General features: G+C 39.6%; 1 protein-coding gene across 1 annotated transcript in view; it reads right to left on the reverse strand.

Annotated features, from left to right (window-relative positions):
* LOC132888449 (NACHT, LRR and PYD domains-containing protein 3-like) overlaps window positions 1–18,971 on the reverse strand; it is a 122,944-nt gene extending 103,973 nt beyond the window's left edge. Inside the window, exons 1-2 of the mRNA XM_060924498.1 lie at window positions 18,900–18,971; window positions 199–320 (exon numbers count right to left, since the gene is read on the reverse strand). Coding sequence (XP_060780481.1) covers window positions 199–269 — 71 coding nt within the window. The 5' untranslated portion in view covers window positions 270–320; window positions 18,900–18,971. The remainder of the gene's footprint in view (window positions 1–198; window positions 321–18,899) is intronic.
* Window positions 18,972–20,529: the final 1,558 nt, after the last annotated feature.

A 20,529-nucleotide genomic window follows, 5' to 3' on the forward strand; every position in this document is an offset into this window, starting at 1 on the left:
CTTCCTGACTTCTTGTTGAGAGAACATAAGACACATTATCGGCGAACATCTTGTATAGTTATGATATAAATGTTTACGAGGGAAACTGGCGGTTTGCAAAATACACACCTCTTTTTTTTCCAAATGGAATTCTAATCTGCTAATGCAGTAAATGTGATTTATTGTAATGTAAGTAGCAAATAAACCTGGTTGGCTTACCCTTGATTCTTGCATTTCCCCTCAGGAAGACTCATTTCAGTGGTTGTGATTTCTTCACACTCCCCCGACATTCTCTCAGAAAGTCAAACGTCTGCTTCACTCTTAATCCTGGTAGGAGTTCTCTAGGAGAGTGTAAAATGGCTGAGCTCATTAAATTAACTTCTGGATATATACCACAGAGCAAAGGTTCCCAACCCTGGCCCTGGAGAACCCCCTGTCCTGCACATTTTAGTGTTTTCTCTGCTCCCAGCAGATCTGATTCAATTAATCAGCTAATTAACATCCCGTCCCGAGTTGAACTGGGTGTGTTAGAGCAGTGAAAACACGAAAATATGCAGGTCAGGGATTAGTCAAGGATCAAGACTGGGAACCTGTGCCATACAATCGAACTTCTCTACACCCTTTTTTTTTGTTATATTTTAAAGCCTGTTTGTTTGTTTTAATCTACACATATTTCAGTAAATATGCTTCCTTTGGATGAGCAGTTTTCCTTCACTTTCTTCTCACCCACAGAGTGGCACTGTAACCAACAGATAATTGCAATAAAATTTTAAAAGCAAGAGTTGCCTATTTTACATGATAAAGAACAATTACAGAGAACAATCTGGAGTCTTTTTATTTTCAATCTAAATCTGCTTCAATGATCTAAATCATATAAACAGAGTGAAAAAGAGAGGAGGAGGTGTGGCAATATATGTGGACAAAGGACTGAAGTATAAGGTGGGGGAGAGTATGACAGCAGCTGTTGATAATCTGGTGGAATGTATCACAGTGGAAATTTGTATGGAAAAAGTAAAAAATATAATTGTGAGCTGTTTGTACAGAACTCCAGCATCAAGTATTGATATATTTGAAAACTGGATGGAAAACATGTTTTCTAACTCAGTGCAGAAGACTGTGTTTATCTGTGGGGATTATAATATTGATCTGTTAAATACAAAAAAGCATAAAATGACAGAAGATTTCATAAATACAATGTACAGTATGGGTTTATACCCCAAAATCACCAAACCTAGTAGAATTACTTCTCATTGTGTCACATTAATAGATAACATTTACAAACAGTATGGAAAATAATACAGAAAGTGGGCTTTTATATAATGACATCAGTGACCATTTGCCTGTATTTATTGTCCATCACTGTAATTACTGGAAACCTAAGGATATGAATCAGTTGAAATACAAACGGGTAAGAACCGAAGAAAACATAAGGACACTTAAGAGTGAATTACTTAAACAGAACTGGAGAGTAGTATATGAGGAAGAAGATATTGACAAAGCATACAGTGGATTTCTAAATATCTTTAAAACACTATATGATAAAACCCGTCCTGTAAGGAAATACAATGATGGACAAAAACAAGCAAATGGTCCATGGATCACCAAAGGATTAAAAAATGCCTGTAAAAAAAAGAACACGCTGTAAAGACAATTCATAAAAAAAAAAAGAACCTTAGAGGCAGAAATTAAATATAAAAAATACAAGAATAAATTAACCAGCATTATGAGGACATGTAAGAAGGAATATTATAATAAATTATTAGATAGTAATAAAAATAATATGAAGGGGCTATGGAATGTACTGAATAGTATTATTAGGAATGAAGCTAAAAACAAAAACACAAGCTACCCTGATCATTATATTGAGAATGACAGATCAATAAATAATATGGAAGAAGTAGTAAATGGTTTTAATAGATTCTTTGTAAATGTGGGACCAGATCTGGCAGAAAAGATTCAGGATACAGACACACCTGGACGGGCGGAGGCTGCTCGATGGGAGAGAAATCCTAAATCTATATTCATTGGGGCAGTTGGCATAAAAGAGGTCATAGACATTGTAAGGAGAAGTGAAAGTAAAACCTCCACTGACTGGAATGATATTGATATGAGTTTAATAAAAAAGGTTATTGAAGAAATTGCAGAAACATTTACTCACATATGTAATATGTCTTTTCAATCTGGTAAATTTCCAAACAATATGAAAATAGCTAATGTTATACCTTTATATAAATGTGGGGATAGACACCATTACACAAATTACAGGCCAGTTTCTTTACTCTCTCAGTTCTCCAAGATCCTCGAAAAACTGTTCACAGCAAAACTAGACAACTTCATTGAAAAATATAAACTTCTAGCTGACAGTCAATACGGATTCCGGAAAGACAGATCAACAACCCTGGCATTAATGGAACTTATCGAGAAAATCACAAATGGTATAGACAATAAAAAACATGTTATGAGAATTTTCATAGATCTAAAGAAAGCATTTGACACAATAAATCATGACATTCTATTCAACAAATTAGAGAGGTATGGTATCAGAGGGGTGGGTTTGGACTGGGTGAAGAGCTACTTAAGCAACAGGCAGCAATTTGTAAAAATTGGAGATCACACATCTGATTATTTGCCCATAACATGCGGAGTACCGCAAGGGTCTGTCTTAGGTCCTAAACTGTTTATATTGTACATTAATGACTTATGTAATGTATCAAGTATAATGAAATGCATTTTATTTGCCGATGATACAAACATCTTTTGTGCCGGGGACAATGCACAGCAGCTTATGGAGACAATCACAACCGAAATGAATAAATTAAAAAGGTGGTTTAATGTAAACAAATTGTCATTGAATTTGAGTCAAACAAAGATTATGTTATCTGGAAAATATAAGTCAAACCCTCAAGCTGAATTGAAAATTGACAACATAACCATAGAAAGAGTGTATGAAATAAAATTTCTGGGTGTGATTGTTGATCATAAAATCTGCTGGAAACCGCATATTAATCATGTTAAAGCAAAAATAGCAAAGATTACTGCAATTTTGGGGAAATCAAGACACATTCTGGACTATAAATCACTACATACTCTGTATAATGCACTCATACTTCCATATCTGAGCTACTGTGTGGAGATATGGGGTAACACCTACAAATCTAACCTGCAGCCGTTATGCACATTACAAAAAAGAGCAATAAGAATTGTCAATAATACGGGATATCTTGAGCATACAAACGCATTATTCGTAAAAGCACACACTCTGAAATTCACTGATCTGGTTAAACACAAGACTGCACAAATTATGTATAAAGCAAGACATAACCTTCTTCCGGGTGAGGTACAAAATACGTTTATGGAAAGGCAGGGTGGGTATAACCTGAGAGGGGAAATGAATTTTAAGAGAGTAAATGTTAGAACAACTATGAAAAGTATGTGCATAACAGTCTGTGGGGTGAAATTGTGGAATGGTCTGGAAAATGAGCTCAAAAATAGCACCAACATAAAACTGTTTAAAAAATTATATAAAAACATGTTACTAAAAATATATGAGAATGAGGACAGGCAGACTATATAGGTGATGATGAAATTGAGAGTAAGTCTGTGACTGGTCTTCCTGTATTTAGTGTATAGTTATAGGTATGTGTATATGTATGTACTGTATATATGTATTGTATGTGTGTCTATATGCATAACATAAGTATCTGTATATATGATTTGGTCGATATTATACCATGTCGGTATGTTTTGGTATGTTGGTATGTTTTCTTTTTTGTTTATTGCTTTTGTTTTCTTTTGTATATATAGTTTATTATGGTGGAAAGTGACATTTGATTAGCGGTGGTATAGAGGGTTAGGATTGGATAAGTTATTACTTCTTCCTAATCCTTTCTGAACGTTATGTTATTGCCTTGTGGCTACGCTATTCTGTTTGTTTATGATGATGTTTTGATTATTGTATTTTTTAATTTAAATTTTTATTTTTATATCGTCTTTATTGTTCAGAATAAAGTAATCAATCAATCAATCAATCAATCAAAAATAAATAAATAAATAAATAAATAAATAAAGAGTGGACGGACGATGTTAGTAAGTTCCCTCGTATACAATGGCCAGATATATACTCGTACCTTATTGACACACTGTAAAAAAAATCCCGTTGTTTTTACGGAAAAAAAACTGGCAGCTGGAGTCACCAGAAAAAATCCGTAAAATATACAGCAAAACGGTAATTGCTTTTACAGCACAGCATGTACATTTTACAGTTTAAAGTAGCAAATATAACAGAAGTCCAGTGTTTTATATGCTGGATTTAACTGTAAAATGTACAAGCTGTACCGTAAAAGCAATTACCGTTTTGCTGTATATTTTACGGATTTTTTCTGGTGACTCCAGCTGCCAGTTTTTTTCCGTAAGAACAACGGGATTTTTGTATGCTGGTTTCAATGATCTACTAGACAGATATTTTTTGGGGGGGGGGCTTTTTTCACCTTTATTGAATAGGACAGTGTAGAGACAGGGAATGAGCTAGAGAGAGACTGGGAAATGACCTTGGGTCAGAATCGAACCCGGGTCCCCAGATTCACGGTATGGCGCCTTAGTCGACTGAGCCACGACAGTGGCCGTGTTTGTATTTTTTTTAACAGGGCAATTATGTAATTTTAACTATCACATTCTGTTTTAGTATTACAGTTTGTCTGTGTTTAAACTACAACAATTTGTAAATTCTACAAAAAAATATGATCAATTCAACATATTCTTACTGTTAAATTAACAATGGTATTTGGTGAGGAGTTTTACAGTATATTGATGTAAATTACACACTGCTTCATTGTTTTTGTATTTACAGTTTTTTTATGTCATGATTTTACATAAATTCCCTGTTAATTCTACGGACATTTTTTACAGTGCAAGACTTCAGTGTACACCCACGAAAAACTTCGTGCCTACAAGTCTTTAGACGCATATGATTATGTTATGTGCGGGCATGTACAACTTGATTAACAATGGGACATTCATATTCAAGGGCGGCACGGTGGTGTAGTGGTTAGCGCTGTCGCCTCACAGCAAGAAGGTCTGGGTTCGAGCCCCATGGCCGGCGAGGGCCTTTCTGTGCGGAGTTTGCATGTTCTCCCCGTGTCCGCGTGGGTTTCCTCCGGGTGCTCCGGTTTCCCCCACAGTCCAAAGACATGCAGGTTAGGTTAACTGGTGACTCTAAATTGACCGTAGGTGTGAATGTGAGTGTGAATGGTTGTCTGTGTCTATGTGTCAGCCCTGTGATGACCTGGCGACTTGTCCAGGGTGTACCCCGCCTTTTGCCTGTAGTCAGCTGGGATAGGCTCCAGCTTGCCTGCGACCCTGTAGAACAGGATAAAGCGGCTAGAGATAATGAGATGAGACATTCATATTCATTTTGTTTTAATCAAATTATGCCAGTGGTGTGATGGCAATGTGGCTTTAGCTACAACAGCAAATACCAACACTAAACAGCAATTTGCAGGAGGTAATGGCATGAAAGGAATGATAGTGTAAAGAGTGCAGCTAAGAGAAATCAGAGCTGCGTAAAAAGAGAGAGGCAGAGAGCAGAAATGAAACTGAACAGGGCGGGAGCTAGGTTAGAGCAGTCAGCGTAAGTTGGCATTTAGAGTGAGGGCACACAATTTTACCTTTCCCTCCTTGCTTTAAAATTGTGATTTGCGGCATACACAAATAATGACGGCACAAAATCTGGACTGCTTGAGTCAAGCGAGACCTCTCCTACAAACAAAACTGCATGCAAAGCTAACATGCTAACAATATTCATTACATTGTGTAACTATGACCCAGCTAATCAGACAAACGTTACCAAAGTATTTTGCTACATCAATAAATGAAGACTAGAAAGAATAAAAAAGAAAGATTTAATAAATAGCCTGATCTTACCTGTGATGAAGTGGGCGCTGCAAACCCGCGCATTTTTGATAGTGCTTTCATCCCAGTCTACACGTTTGATGGCTTGTAGCCATAGACGTCGGCGATTTTTTTGGAATGGGTGAGATCCTGCTGGAATTCTGTACATTTTAACCCCATCACTGCTACGATTCTGACACCCGACAACACAACAACTAGGCATTTCTGAGTCTTTTTTGGGTCCAGGCTGCGCGCGCAATTTCCGCTTACGTATGAATGACATTTACTGCGAAGGGGTCTATATGCAGTCAAGTTTACGGGAGTAGTCTTTCCCCCACCGAATTAAACGAATTCAATCACAATATTGTGAATCCATTTTCTTTCTTTGTAGGCTAAGTTTATCTCCGTTTATGTTGGTGTATGTGTTCATATATGGTCCGCTTTGTGCACAAATAGCGCAAGAATATGTGTCGTTGACGTCACCTCCCCATGCAGCGGGGGTGAAAATTCATCACTTCAGAGTGTTTAGTCCCCTACACGCCTAAACTGGGATCGCGGATTAAGTGGCTAGCGTTGACTCGGTGCGAGTCAGGAAGGCTATTACTGGTGCAGCCGCAGGGTCTGTTGATTTTTTTTAAATTATGATTTTGGCCGCCGAGCCAAGTACCTTAGACTTGCATTGGCGTTTTGTTTTCATGCCGCGGAGCTATTTGTATGTATTTTAAATGTAAAGGACTTGCCTGTAGGTTTGTGTGTGTTGTTTTATGTTTGGCATCTTTCCGGTTGTACCGCGTGTCTGTGAGAAAATCGGAGGGGAGGGTTAACAGGTGGGCACGGGAGTTGATAAAGCGCAACTGCCCTGGTAATATGTCACATGATTTTCCCGTACTAAAGCAACCTTCAGGGCTGTGGTTTTGTGGTTGGCGCAGTTAATTGTTTGAAACACGTTGTCAGACCGCCATCACTACTACACACTATATGAAAAATATTTGCCCCCTTGCGATTTCTAATTGCCCCCTTAGTAAACTGTTCCTGGCGCCGGGCCTGATTGGAGCCTAGTCAAATGAAATTTCAATCTTCTGTGCTAACATATATTGACTTTGACATGATAATCAGCTTTGAATGTTCTTTTTGTAAATGTAAAGATATCTTTTTATCCTTGGAACTATAACCACATGTGATTAATTAAATGCTTTTTTTGTCACAAACTACCGTGAGTCACTGTCACTGTTTTATACTATTACTTACTAGGGCAGTGCATTTGTTATTATGCTATGATGTGAGTTTACATTTGTTATTATGCTATGATGTGAGTTTACATTTGTTATTATGCTATGATGTGAGTTTGCATTTGTTATTATGCTATGATGTGAGTTTACATTTGTTATTATGCTATGATGTGAGTGCATTAGGTTTTTGAGGTGGATGAAGTATTTCTGAAGTTTCAGAAGTGAGTAAGCTGTTTATTTAACTTTAGCTTCCCCTACGGCCCTATCACATGTAAAAATATTTTCACTAAAAATTGGAAATAAATTGTATGGTTATTTGTCCTAAGGCTGCAGTTATCCATAAGTATGCAGTGTTCGGCTTCTCACAGCAGAGGAATTTCAGCATGCATCCTGTCTTACAGTCTGTGGTATACTGAAATATTTTCGCCAAGCTATGCGTATTTTTTTAAAACATAAAATGATTATTCATCATTAATATCATAAATACATACTTCCGTTTTTTTTTATATAACAAACCAAACTGTTTGAATATCGATTGAAATTTGAGGAAGTTACGGTCATCTGAAAAGTACATATCGCTACCAACACAATGTAATGGGTAAGCCAGCTGTCTGAGGTAAGATGGCCGCCACGTGCGGATGTTCGACTTCGTTGACGGGCAACGGGGATGAGGCATCTAGTCTTCTATGTAAATCTATGCACAGAAGGGCCGGGCTGCTCGGGCTTCAGTCTGATTGACGTGTCAGTATCCAATCATTTTGAGGTGGTGACCTCGATAGGATTTGATGGTGTTTTTCCTTTATTTTACACTGTAGACTGGATTAAAATATTTCGTTTTTGGGTCAAACCTTCTATTGTACTGCTTGCAACATGGGTGTGAGGAGCTTTTCAAGCAATATGGTAAAAAATACTCCTGAAAAAAAATCTCATACTCCACCTTTAACTGATGGCTATCAGTATGTTGATATAAATGGTGATATTTCTAGACGTACTGAGGTAAAGTTTGGTGTTCCACAAGGTTCTGTCTTGGGTCCACTGCATATTTCTTTATACAACCCCGATTCCAAAAAAGTTGGGACAAAGTACAAATTGTAAATAAAAACGGAATGCAATGATGTGGAATTTTCAAAATTCCATATTTTATTCAGAATAGAACATAGATGACATATCAAATGTTTAAACTGTTAAAATGTTAAAACTCCTTTCTGATATTGCGCCACTATTTGTCGGCACAGAATAAGGGGGATTGGTGATCCTCTTCCCATCTTTACTTCTGAGAGCCACTGCCACTCCAAGATGCTCTTTTTATACCCAGTCATGTTAATGACCTATTGCCAATTGACCTAATGAGTTGCAATTTGGTCCTCCAGCTGTTCCTTTTTTGTACCTTTAACTTTTCCAGCCTCTTATTGCCCCTGTCCCAACTTTTTTGAGATGTGTTGCTGTCATGAAATTTCAAATGAGCCAATATTTGGCATGAAATTTCAAAATGTCTCACTTTTGACATTTGATATGTTGTCTATGTTCTATTGTGAATACAATATCAGTTTTTGAGATTTGTAAATTATTGCATTCCGTTTTTATTTACAATTTGTACTTTGTCCCAACTTTTTTGGAATTTTTTTGGAAAAATAAACAATTACAGTGGAGAGGGAAAAGAGGAATACACACACACACACACACACACACACACACGTAGCCATTTTAGAGAAAGTCTTAAGTTTAGGGTTCGATCAGTCTAAGGCTGGGTCAGTAACAATTCAGATCACCACCTAAAATTAGATCATGCGAGTTCAAGCTAGGCAAGGAAGAAATTAGCTTTTTAGCAAAGTTCACGTAGTCCCAGGTGTGTGTGTGTGTGTGTGTAAAACACATGTGTGAGAGAGAATTCTCTAAAAAACAAACAAAAATTTTCTGTTTTAAAAGTAAATACATCAACATACAAAATCAAATTTAACTTTCACAATATTTCATGATCTCTTTAAAAAGATTTTCTCCATTCCAGGTTGAAAAAGACAGACTAACACTCACTGCCACCAGAGGTCTCTGTCTCACTTTTCTCCTTTTTCAAGTTGTTATTGTTTAATATATTTTTCTGACGATCACGCAACATTAATGGTCTTGATTCTGTTGGTTCTGTTCACAAAGAATTTCTGAGCAGCTCTTTCAGTATACCTGTCTTTTCCCCCTGTGCCTGTGTTCCATTAAAGTACCCTTTTCCCACTAGAAATACAGGACTTCTTCCTCACGAACATTTCAACAATATGTGAAACCTGAACCATTACCAGTTTGTTGTTAATGCACTACTAGTTTTCAGATTTAGTTCCATTTATGGGTCATAGTAAACTTCTCACACTACACATTTTTAATATTTTAAACACTGCTTTAAAAAAACAGTAAAAAAAAATGTATTCCATACAACATTTCATTCAGAGCCTCCATGCAGAACTTCTAACAAATCCTTTATAAGTTTATGTTAGTGCATGTAAATTTCTTTTTTCTTTTAATTTAGAACATAGGGAGCAGTAGGTTATATCACATTTTTGCATTCTGCGTGCTTACGTTTGTGTCTTGTGACAAACTGATCAGGCGGGCCGGCTCTGTGGTCAGCATGAAGCTGGACTCTCTGGTGACGGTGGCAGAGAAGAGGACTATGGACAAACTACTGAACATCATGGACGATGCCAGTCACCCTCTGCACACCGTCATCAGCAACCAGAGGAGCCTGTTCAGTGACAGAATGCTCCTTCCCAAGTGCAGGACGAACAGACTCAAAAACTCCTTTGTCCCTCACGCCATCAGACTGTACAACTCCTCTCTGGGGGGGAGGAGGGGGAACAGGAGGACAGAGGACGGGAAGGAGCAGAAGCCTAGCCTGACAAAAAGCAATACTGGACAATGTGCAATATAAAGTGCAATACCTCTCCTGCTGGACTTTTTTCATATGTATACACCTGTATATATATATGTTAATACTTAATTTATCCAGAAGTTTTTTCTATTTTCTGTTTATCCTGTAATGATGCTGCTGGAATTTTAATTTCCCTGAGGGAACCCTCCAAAATATATCTATCTTGTGCTGCTCATCTTCACGCATTTCAGATGTTGAGTTCCTCATACTCCCCAGACATTATTTCAGAAGGTCTAATTAGCTTAGATTGGTCCTGGTGTGAAAACAACAGGGGGAAAATGATATTACAACAAATATGATTTACACACACAACCAGTCAAAAGTTTGGACACATCGACTCATTCATATGTTTTTCTGGACTGTGACTATTTTCTACATTGTAGAACAATACTGAAGACATCAAAACTATGAAATAACATCTGGAACATATATGGAATTATGTGGTAAACTAAAAATGGTCAAAAATATATTTCATATTTTATTTAGATTCTTCAAAGTAGCCATCGTTTGCCTTGTTAACAGCTGTACACACACTTGGCATTATCTTAACCAGCTTCCTGAGGTAGTCACCTGGAACACTTCAATTAACAGGCGTTGTTACGTGCGGCTCAAAGACGTAACAACCCACAAAAAAACCCCAAAAACCAAGTTCAAAAATACCACGAGTCTCTTACTAAAACACTTGCAAGTTCACAATCACAGAAAACCAAACACACAAGTGGCAAAAACGTGAAGCCTAATGCTCACAGGTAACTAACAACTGAGGGAAGTCCAATAGATAAGGGCGCAGATGAGCTCATCCCGCCAGATGGCAATCAGGCAATCAGCGCAGCCATGCCCAGGAGCACTCGCAGTCGTCACCATAGACCGTATGGTCATCACACGCCCCCCCCTTTTCCAAAAAACGCAGAGCCCTCAGGATCGTAGGTTTTTTTTTCCACAATTTCCTAAAACAGCAAAAACAATAGTCATCCCCCCCCAATCCCATGAGTAGAAGAGACAGAGAGAGACAGAGAGAAAGAGAGAGAGCACAAAAACAGCAGTAGATCATGCATGGGATAACGCATCGGCCACGATGTTTTCAGACCCTTTAATATGTCTTATGTCCAAACAGTATGACTGTAGAAACAGAAACCACCGCACTAAACGCTGATTTGGACACTTCAGTGAATTTAAGAAGACTAAAGGGTTATGATCTGAATAAACAGTCAAAGCTACTGCGGAATTGATATAAACGGAAAAATGTTGCAAAGCCCATATTAGCGCCAGTGTCTCTTTCTCAACCACAGAATAGTGAAGCTGGTAAGAACAGAATTTTTTGGAAAAGAAACCCACAGGATGGTAAATGCCATGCTCATCAACCTGCATCAGAACAGCACCTGCTCCGACGTTGCTGGCATCAACCTGTAATACAAAAGGCTTATCAAAACGTGGAGCAGACAGAACAGGAGCAGAACACAGAATTGACTTGACGTTTTCAAAAGCCATTTGACAGCCAGAAGTCCACACATTTTTCTCCATCCCACAAAAGATTAGTCAATGGTGCTACCACGGTGGCAAAATTCTTACAAAAACATCTATAAAACCCCACTAACTGACGAAGCACCAACACTTGATCCCCAGCTTCAAAAGAGTGACGCTCTATGGCTCGATCATACAAGCTTTTCATTTTCTTTTGTGCGCTCTCCAGATTTGTTCTTGCTATATCCCAAACCCTAGACAACCTGTCCTTAAACCCAAGCACATAACCTTCAACATTAGTGGGTGGTACAACAGGTTTACCTACATCCCCCAAAACTGACAAAAGTCCCCGCACCTTGTGACCGAACACCAAATCATTCGGGCTGAACCCAGTGCTCTCCTGCACAACTTCACGAGCAGCCAGCATGAGCCATGGTAGTGACTCCTCCCAGTCTGCATCCAGCTGCACACAGTAGGCACGGAGGAGAGATTTCATAGACTGATGAAATCTTTCAACGGAACCCTGCGACTGGGCATGATATGCTGTGGATGTAAGATGTTCGACGCACAGTTGTTTTAGGACATCAGCAAACACACGGGGAGTAAAATTAGACCCGCGGTCACTTTGCACAAATCTTGGAATGCCAAAAACAGACATAAACTGAATTAAAGCCCGTAGTACCGCTTTCGCAGAGCTAGTACGCAAAGGAAACATGAAAGGATAACGTGTTCAAGCACATTAGCATAAAAATATAATTACTACCATTCTTCGACCGAGGCAATGGGCCTACACAATCAATAACAATGTGCTCAAAAGGTTCCCCAACAGCTACAATTGGGCGCAAAGGCACAGGTTTGAGCGCTTGATTTGACTTACTAGTAGTCTGACAGGTATGACATGTCTTTATATACGCGGACACATCCCTTTTTACGCGCGGCCAAAAAAAAGTTCTAAGAACTCGATCATACATCTTTTTCACGCCCCCATGACCACACTGGTCATGTGCAACCTGCAATACAGAATTTTGAAATTGAGCAGGAACTACCACCTGGACATAGGCATCCCCCACAAACACCTCCCCTTGTGGTACCCACTTTCGGAAGAGAACCCCATTATCCAGGAAGTACCCCCTCGCTGCTCCCAATGCATCTGTGGGGGACAACACGTTCTTAAACAAATCAGACAACCCTGGATCACCAGCCTGTGCATTGCGCAACTCCTCCCTTGACAAAGGAAAGGGCAGGTTAGACAAAACAGGAACACCCAGCACAGACCCCAAACTTTCCCTCTGCACAGCCGTCGGTACCACATGATGACCAGTGCTGCTCATCGACCTTGTCACTGCACAGGCTGGGCTCTCCCCCTCATTACTAGGAGCACAAACAGGTGCACCAGGGGAATCAGACGCAATAGGTGAAGGAACGTCACCCCAAACACGGTGCCCCGCAATTGCATTGCCTAAAATAATATGGACTCCATCCACAGGGAGGGCCGGACGAACCCCGAGGACAATTTCCCCCTGCACAAAATCAGACTGAATATTAATCCTGTGAAGGGGAACAGAAACCGTATTCAAACCAATTCCACGAATTAAAACATTATCACCAGTATATGACTGCTCAGAGAAAGATAGCACCGACTGTAAAATAAACGAATCTACAGCGCCTGTGTCCCGCAGAATTTTCACCGGAACCAGAGTGCGAATTACCCCACCATAATTGGGGGGTACCATCATGGTCCACTATCATATCAATCCCCCCCCGGTCCTGTCCCGTCTCGTCTATGGAAGTCGGTGTCAGTAACTCAACACAATAACTCTGAACAATAATTTTTAATGTCATTAAGAAGCATGACAAACCATACAGTACTACCACAGAAGAAAAACAGCAGTACAACCTGATAACCTTCTTTGTCAGAACAAACTGGGTATCAACACTACAAATGAGTCACATACAGTATATACACACATGCAGAACAGTCCTGCTGAATGTCTTGCTCTCTTTCGTCCTGCTGTGCCTCTCCTGTCTGCTGGGAACCCATTTTCTTTATTCACATGAACAGTGTATAAAACCTAACTGCACCTACACTGTACTGTAATTGTCTGTAGATCTTAGTGCTAATATTTACTACTTACTCTTTTAGCACCAAAAAAATGCCTGATGTCTGGCCCTTTTCTTTTCCTCATGTTTGGCCTACTGTCTCTGTGAATAAACTCAAACAGGGTACTCAGATGAAACTATGACTATCTTAAAAATAATACAAAAGGAATGTAAGTAAAAACAATAGAAAACATCCATGTACTAGGCTATTTTGCCTAGGCTAGCCTACTACCTGGCTCTTTTTATGTTGCCTCCAGAGGTTCTGATTGTAATTTTACATAGGCTTAGCGAGGCCTACATCAGAACTTCTTGTGCCTAATCACACACACAGGATGGGCCTATGTGCCAAATGAATTTCAGAAGGGCACAATTTATTCATGATAAAATGAGAATGGAAACATATGGAGTTCTCCTTTGAAATGAGAATTGTTTATATACCACACTGTAATAAGCTTGATTTAAATAGAGACTTAGCTTATCTTGCTAACTAACGCTGGTAACTAACGTTAACGTCTGTCCACTGTAGCCTTCTGGCCTCAGTGAGTAAGTAATTCAACGTATAAAGATGTGACATGAGCTGAAAGAACAAATTACTTGAATAAATGAAAGTTGTAAAATAACACATTTTCAACAGGCTAAAAGTTGGTTAGCAACTAACATTACCAATGCACGTCTTCTGCTGCAAACCACATGACTGTATAAATTACTGCAAACCCATGGACTGTATCTGATGAATCAACTGAATACGGTGTGGACTAGAAGCTGTTGCTTCTAGCGCAGGGCTTTTCAAAGTGTGGGGCGCGCCTCCCCTAGGGGGCACCAGAGTTCTTCGGGGGGGTGCAACGTGAGGAAAAATAAACCAGAATAAGTTACTATTGCGGACATTTAGCGAACTTCAGCTAGCCTTTGCCAGAGACAAAATGGATCGATTTTTAGTACCTAAAGCTACAGTGAGTGAGGAGACAGAGTCTGGGCCAAGCAAAAAAAGAAGGAAGTATGACCACGATTATTTAAAGTTTGGATTTTCATGGACTGGATCTGAAGATGCTCCACTGCTACAGTGTGTTGTCTGCCAAGAGGTGCTAGCTAACGATGCTATGAGATGTTTAAAATGTGTAAAACAAGATGTTTAAAAAAAGCTCATATGTTTTAAATGTGTAAAAAAGATGTTTTCAAAAAGCACAGATGTTTAAAATGTGTAAAAGAAAAAAATAAAAATGTGTACAACAACCATTTTTTTAAATACGAATGGAACATTAAGTATAGCAACAACAAAAATTGTGTGTGGGGGGGGGGGGCGCTGTTGTTTATTTGCTCTCTGCGGGGGGGAGGGGGAGGGGGCTGACTCTCCCACACTTTGAGAACCCCTGCTGTAGCGCGTTCTAGCGCTGCGGTGACTAAAAATGTTACAGTCCACAATAGGGGTGTCTGTCTGAAATCGATTTACATTAAAATGTTCCTACAATAAGAATGCCGAATGGGAATTGGTTTGAATTATATATTCCTTTTCACAATATCAGAAAAAATATCGGACCCCCCCAAAAACTTATATTTTTGTCTCTTTGGGGGGTACTGGGTCTTCATTGGGGGGTATAGAACTATGACCGGAACACTGTTCTGACCTGGGAAAAAAACAAAGCCATCAGTAATAAAGGGCAAATAGGACATTAAACAATCTTTTGCAAAATCTCTGTCACCCCCCCGAGCTCTGTGCACACGACTCAATAGAATGCAAAGACCTAGCTAATGCATTTGATTTAACGTATTTATAAGTTGAGCGCAATAGTCTATTTTTTTAAGGCGGAGCAATCCACCTTCCAGTGCCCAATTTCGCGACAGTAATTGCATACTAAATCCGTGGCCTGACTCGGCAACGACGTCAAAGGCCCCAGCAATAGTCTACTCGCCCCCTGGGCTGCATTTAACCCAGGCTTACCAACATCATGAGAACTACTTTTATGCGTTAATGTAAATTCATCAGCCAGTTCCACCGCCTTTTCAGGAGTTTTAGCTTTATGCTCAGAAATAAAGATAGCTACACGTTCAGGCACAGAAGATTTAAACTGTTCAACTATACACCAAGTTCAAAAATACCACGAGTCTTTTACTAAAACACTTGCAAGTTCACAATCACAGAAAACCAAACACACACAACAAGTGGCAAAACGTGAAGCCTAATGCTCACAGGTAACTAACAACTGAGGGAAGTCCAATAGATAAGGGCGCAGATGAGCTCATCCCGCCAGATGGCAATCAGGCAATCAGCGCAGCCACGCCCAGGAGCACTCGCAGTCATCACCATAGACCGTATGGTCGTCACAGGCGTGCCTTGTCAAAAGTTAATTAGTGGAATTTTTTTGCCTAGATCATTAAGAGGTGAGCAAAAAAAAAAAGTCAGCAGAAGTGTCATCTGCAAATTTCAGGAGTTTTACATTTGGGTTCCTGGAGGTGCAGTCATTGGTGTAAAGGGAGAAGAGCAGTGGGGAGAGGACACATCCATGAGGAGCACCAGTTCTGACTGACCGCATGCCGGAAGTGACTTCCCCCTGCCTTACTTGCTGTTCCCTGCCTGTCAGGAAGCTGGTGATCCACTGACATATGGCAGGCGAGCTGAAGTCTAGAAACTGGATTCTTGCATAGGTCCCTGAGCAGTCATGATGTTGCAGGATGTAGTGCAGCCCCATGTTAACTGCATCATCCACTGACCACTTTGGCCTGTAAGCAGGGGGTCTAGCAGGTGACCTGTAATGCTCTTCAGATGAGCCAGCACTAGTCGTTCAAAGGACTTCAAGACCACAGATGTCAGAGCGACAGCCTTGTAGTCATTTAGTCCTGTAATGGAGGGTTTCTTGGTGGAGCACTTGAAGTAAGAGGGAACTTGACATAGCTTGAGGGATCTGTTGAAGATCTGTGTAAAGATTGGAGCCAGTTGGTCAGCACAGGCTTTAAAAGAGGAGGGGGAGACTCCATCGTGACCTTGTGTTTTCCTTATTTTCTGATTCTGGAAGAGCCATCTCATATCCTCTTCACACACCTTGAGTGCAGCCTTACCATCAGGGCTTTGCCAAGGGTGTGATAAGGCTACTGTTGGCTTCTGATCAGGGCAGTGTCTTGCTGCTTTTATTGCTTGACCTTAGTGCAGCCAGGACACCCCCCAGACAAGGGTGCGACTATGCTGCACAATCTGATCTACCGCTTTTCCTTCTCAGTGGGTTGGCAAGTATGTAATTTTTGTGCACAAGATTGTGAAGCGTTACGTCTCTCTGGTCTTACCAGGAGATGTGTAAAGAATTTAACCTTTTGAGTTGAACAACACTGAGCAACTAATAATATATTTCAGTGCTCTTCCATATAAACGCAAGCACAAATACATAGGTTTATTTTTTTGTTAATATGGGTAAGTACTTTGTCAAAAAAAAGTGTGTATAAATTAGAGTAGAGTGGGGGAAAAAGCCCCCGTGGGGTAATACGACCCGGCCTGTTTTACCCAAAATAACCACCAGATGGCGCAAAGTTACATTTCTATTGTTGCTATGGACTGGCTTGACAACGGGGATATACAAATATCCACTGTGGATCGCATATCAGCAACGCAGCAGAGAGAAATCAAATTTCATGGTAAGTGATATAATTTTCAGATATCAGTAAAACTGTATTTAGATAGCTGCTATTTCGTCAGATATCACAGCTGTGTATGTGGTATGAGTAGACAAGTCAGTACGTTAAAAAAAATACATTAGGTATAAAAAGTTGAATTACATTTTGAAAGTAAGACCCTTTTTCGTAAAAGTGTAGTCTGTGGGGTAAAACGCCCCCTTAATGGCGGGGTAAATGGCCCCCAGGGGGCATCGTTTCCTTTTATCATAATTACTGTATTTCATACATTTCTGAATAGCAGATACATAGTTTTTAATAACATCTCGCTTACCTGGTTGAGCAAAGCAAGTAACTTGAACTTAATATTAAAAATATTACCTCAGATTAGCCTAGATAGCTATGTAGCTAGCTAGAACAGTAGCCTAAGATTAGTCACATCATGTTTGGCTAATTGATGCTCATCAGATTCAGATTCTTATAGTTACATATAACATGGTGATATGGTTGTGTGTGTGTGTGTGTGTGTGTGTGTGTGTGTGTGTGTGTGTGTGTGTGTGTGTGTGTGTGTGTGTGATGGCATGTGTGTTGTTTCAGTTGGGGGTTTTCAGCTGCAGGGTATTTATTTAGATAGCGTTACATTTCACTGTAATGTTAATGTAATGAATTCATTGATTCAATTAGCATTATTTATTGATGCACTTGTTCTTTGTTAATTCATGTTCAATCCACACAAAATTATATTGAAATTAAAATGCGAAATATAATAAAATAATGCATCTATTCATTAATTCAGGGATATTTTCTTGTTTCTTCCACATTATAGGCTTAAGTAAACACTTTTGCTATCCAAACAGCTTTTTTTTTAGTGAGGGGGCCTATTGCCCCACCTCAGGGGGCCTTTTACCCCACTGGGGGGGGGGGGGGGGGTAAAAGGCCCCCTTGGCACAATGTTTGTTTTTGTTTAAAAAAAAAATTAAGTATTAACTTTAGGCAAACTTTAGGTGGCATTATTGTTCATGTCACTGTTGTCAAAAACTATGATTAAAACTAAACACATGGTTCATTTTAACTTGGAGAAAAACTGAATTTTCCTTAAGGGGGGCTTTTCCCCCACTCTACTCTAAATGATGCTAAAAAGCTATTTTACTTCATAGAGATTGATATTTATTATTGAAAGAGCTTTAAATTTCTGAAGCACAGTTCTCTGGTTGCTTATATGGCAGGTGAAGGCTACACAGATATTTATCCGACTTGTGATTGAAATGGTTTTATCAGGACAGAATCGATAAAAATCATTGCTGCTGTGAGATATTTCGATCTGACACGAATGGTATCGAGGCCAAATGACATTTCAGCATTTCAATCTAAAATGGCTCTGTGTGTGTGTGTGTGTGTGTGTGTGTGTGTGTGTGTGTGTGTGTGTGTGTAACCAGGAAGTGGTGTTGCGTTTGTGTTTGTTGGAGAAAAAGAAGAATAAATAGTGGAAGTATGTCAGGAATTGTTGTAATAAATATGAATATTCTTCCCTCTCTAACAAATAACAGCTGTAAACTTTACACATATGTAAGAAACACCGCAGGACACACAGGTTTCCTTCCTTCAGGTTAAGTTACTGCGTCAACACCGAATTATCAAATTAAGAATAAAGTCAACTGTGTCAGTTAAGACAGAAATATTCTTCATTTAGAAAATAATCCAAACATTCACATATTACAGCTTTATATTCCTGTACTCACTCTGATGATTTTTTTTCCTCCTAAAGAGCCACGTTTTTCTGATCACAAAAAAAAAAAACCTCCTGCTGACCTTCACCTGAAAAACACCTGAAAACACTTTCACTTTCACCTGAGATCCGGAGGAGAAAAGGCGGGGTTTCAGAGGGTGGAGTCACAGTCTCTCTCTCTCTCTCTCTCTCTCTCTCTCTCCTTTATATAAACATAGGCTACGTCCACACTCATACGTTTTAGTTTTAAAACGGCGTTAAAGTAAAAACAATCTCTGTTTTCGCTCTGCATTAGAAATAATCTCTGTCCGCAACACGGCAGAAAACGCAGGGCCATTCACGGCCATTAGGCATGCGCGTGCCGGCAACAACTGGTGTAGGGGAGACCGGGGATGAGTGTAACACTTTTTGTCTTAGCAAAAACATTATACAAAAACATTATTCCTAGAACTTGCAGAATTTTTGTGATAAAGTGCTCAAATTTTGACACAAAGTCCCCTCATTTGTCGACTACAAATATCAATATTTTCACAAACTATATCACAGAATTCATTATTTGATGTCAAATGCAAGGAGTGCCATTGTTACAGCCGACCCCACTACCAGGGTATGTTGTAACACAACCTGGGGTAAATTGGAACAGTAAAAAATTGAGACCACACCGCAAAATATGCATCTATGTAAGTTTATTGTGCACATGCCAACACTTGAGCATCTTCCTGTGGTTCGCTAAGAACAGAAGGAACTCATTGTCATCGTCGTCATCATCGTCAGGTTCCATCCTCGGGTCGAGGGTTGGATGCAATAGCTCTCCAGCCACTTCTGTCATCCTGAGCCATTCACACTGCTTTGGTGTAACTGAGGCCTGTCCATCTACAGAGGTTGGATGTCCATAAAATTCTCTAATATCTCCTTGTTGGTGATTTTTGGAGGTATTAGAGAGGATTAACATCAAGGAATGCCTCACGAACTCAAATGCTTCATGAACACCTCAAAATATGCATTTATATTTGTTTATTGTGCACGTGCCAACACTTGAGCATCTTTCTGTGGTTCACTAAGAACAAAAGTAACTCGTCACTGATGGCTAAATGAAGAACAGTGTCAGTGGTGTGCATCCTAATATTAGAAGAGCTTACTTAAAATGAATGATCTCCCAGAGTTATCAACTTTGATTGGGTCACTGTCAGCCCCCGCAGAACTTAATCAGGCAAATGAATGCTTAGAGTCAACGTTCCGCTATACTTTAGATAATGTAGCTCCTCTTAAAAGGAAAATGATCAGGGGGAAAAAATAGCACCCAGGTATAATGATGACACTCACACTTTAAAACAGACCACTCAAAAACTGGAACGTAAATGGTGCCAAATAAAATTGGTAGCATTCAAAATAGCATGGAAGGAGAGCTTCCTGAAGTATAGAAAATCTCTCAGTGCTGCTAGATCAACATATCCCTAATAGAAGATCTCATCTCATTATCTCTAGCTGCTTTATCCTGTTCTACAGGGTCGCAGGCAAGCTGGAGCCTATCCCAGCTGACTACGGGCGAAAGGCGGGGTACACCCTGGACAAGTCGCCAGGTCATCACAGGGCTGACACATAGACACAGACAACCATTCACACTCACATTCACACCTACGGTC

Source organism: Neoarius graeffei, chromosome 6 (assembly GCF_027579695.1).
Source record: "Neoarius graeffei isolate fNeoGra1 chromosome 6, fNeoGra1.pri, whole genome shotgun sequence".
Lineage (NCBI taxonomy): Eukaryota > Metazoa > Chordata > Actinopteri > Siluriformes > Ariidae > Neoarius > Neoarius graeffei.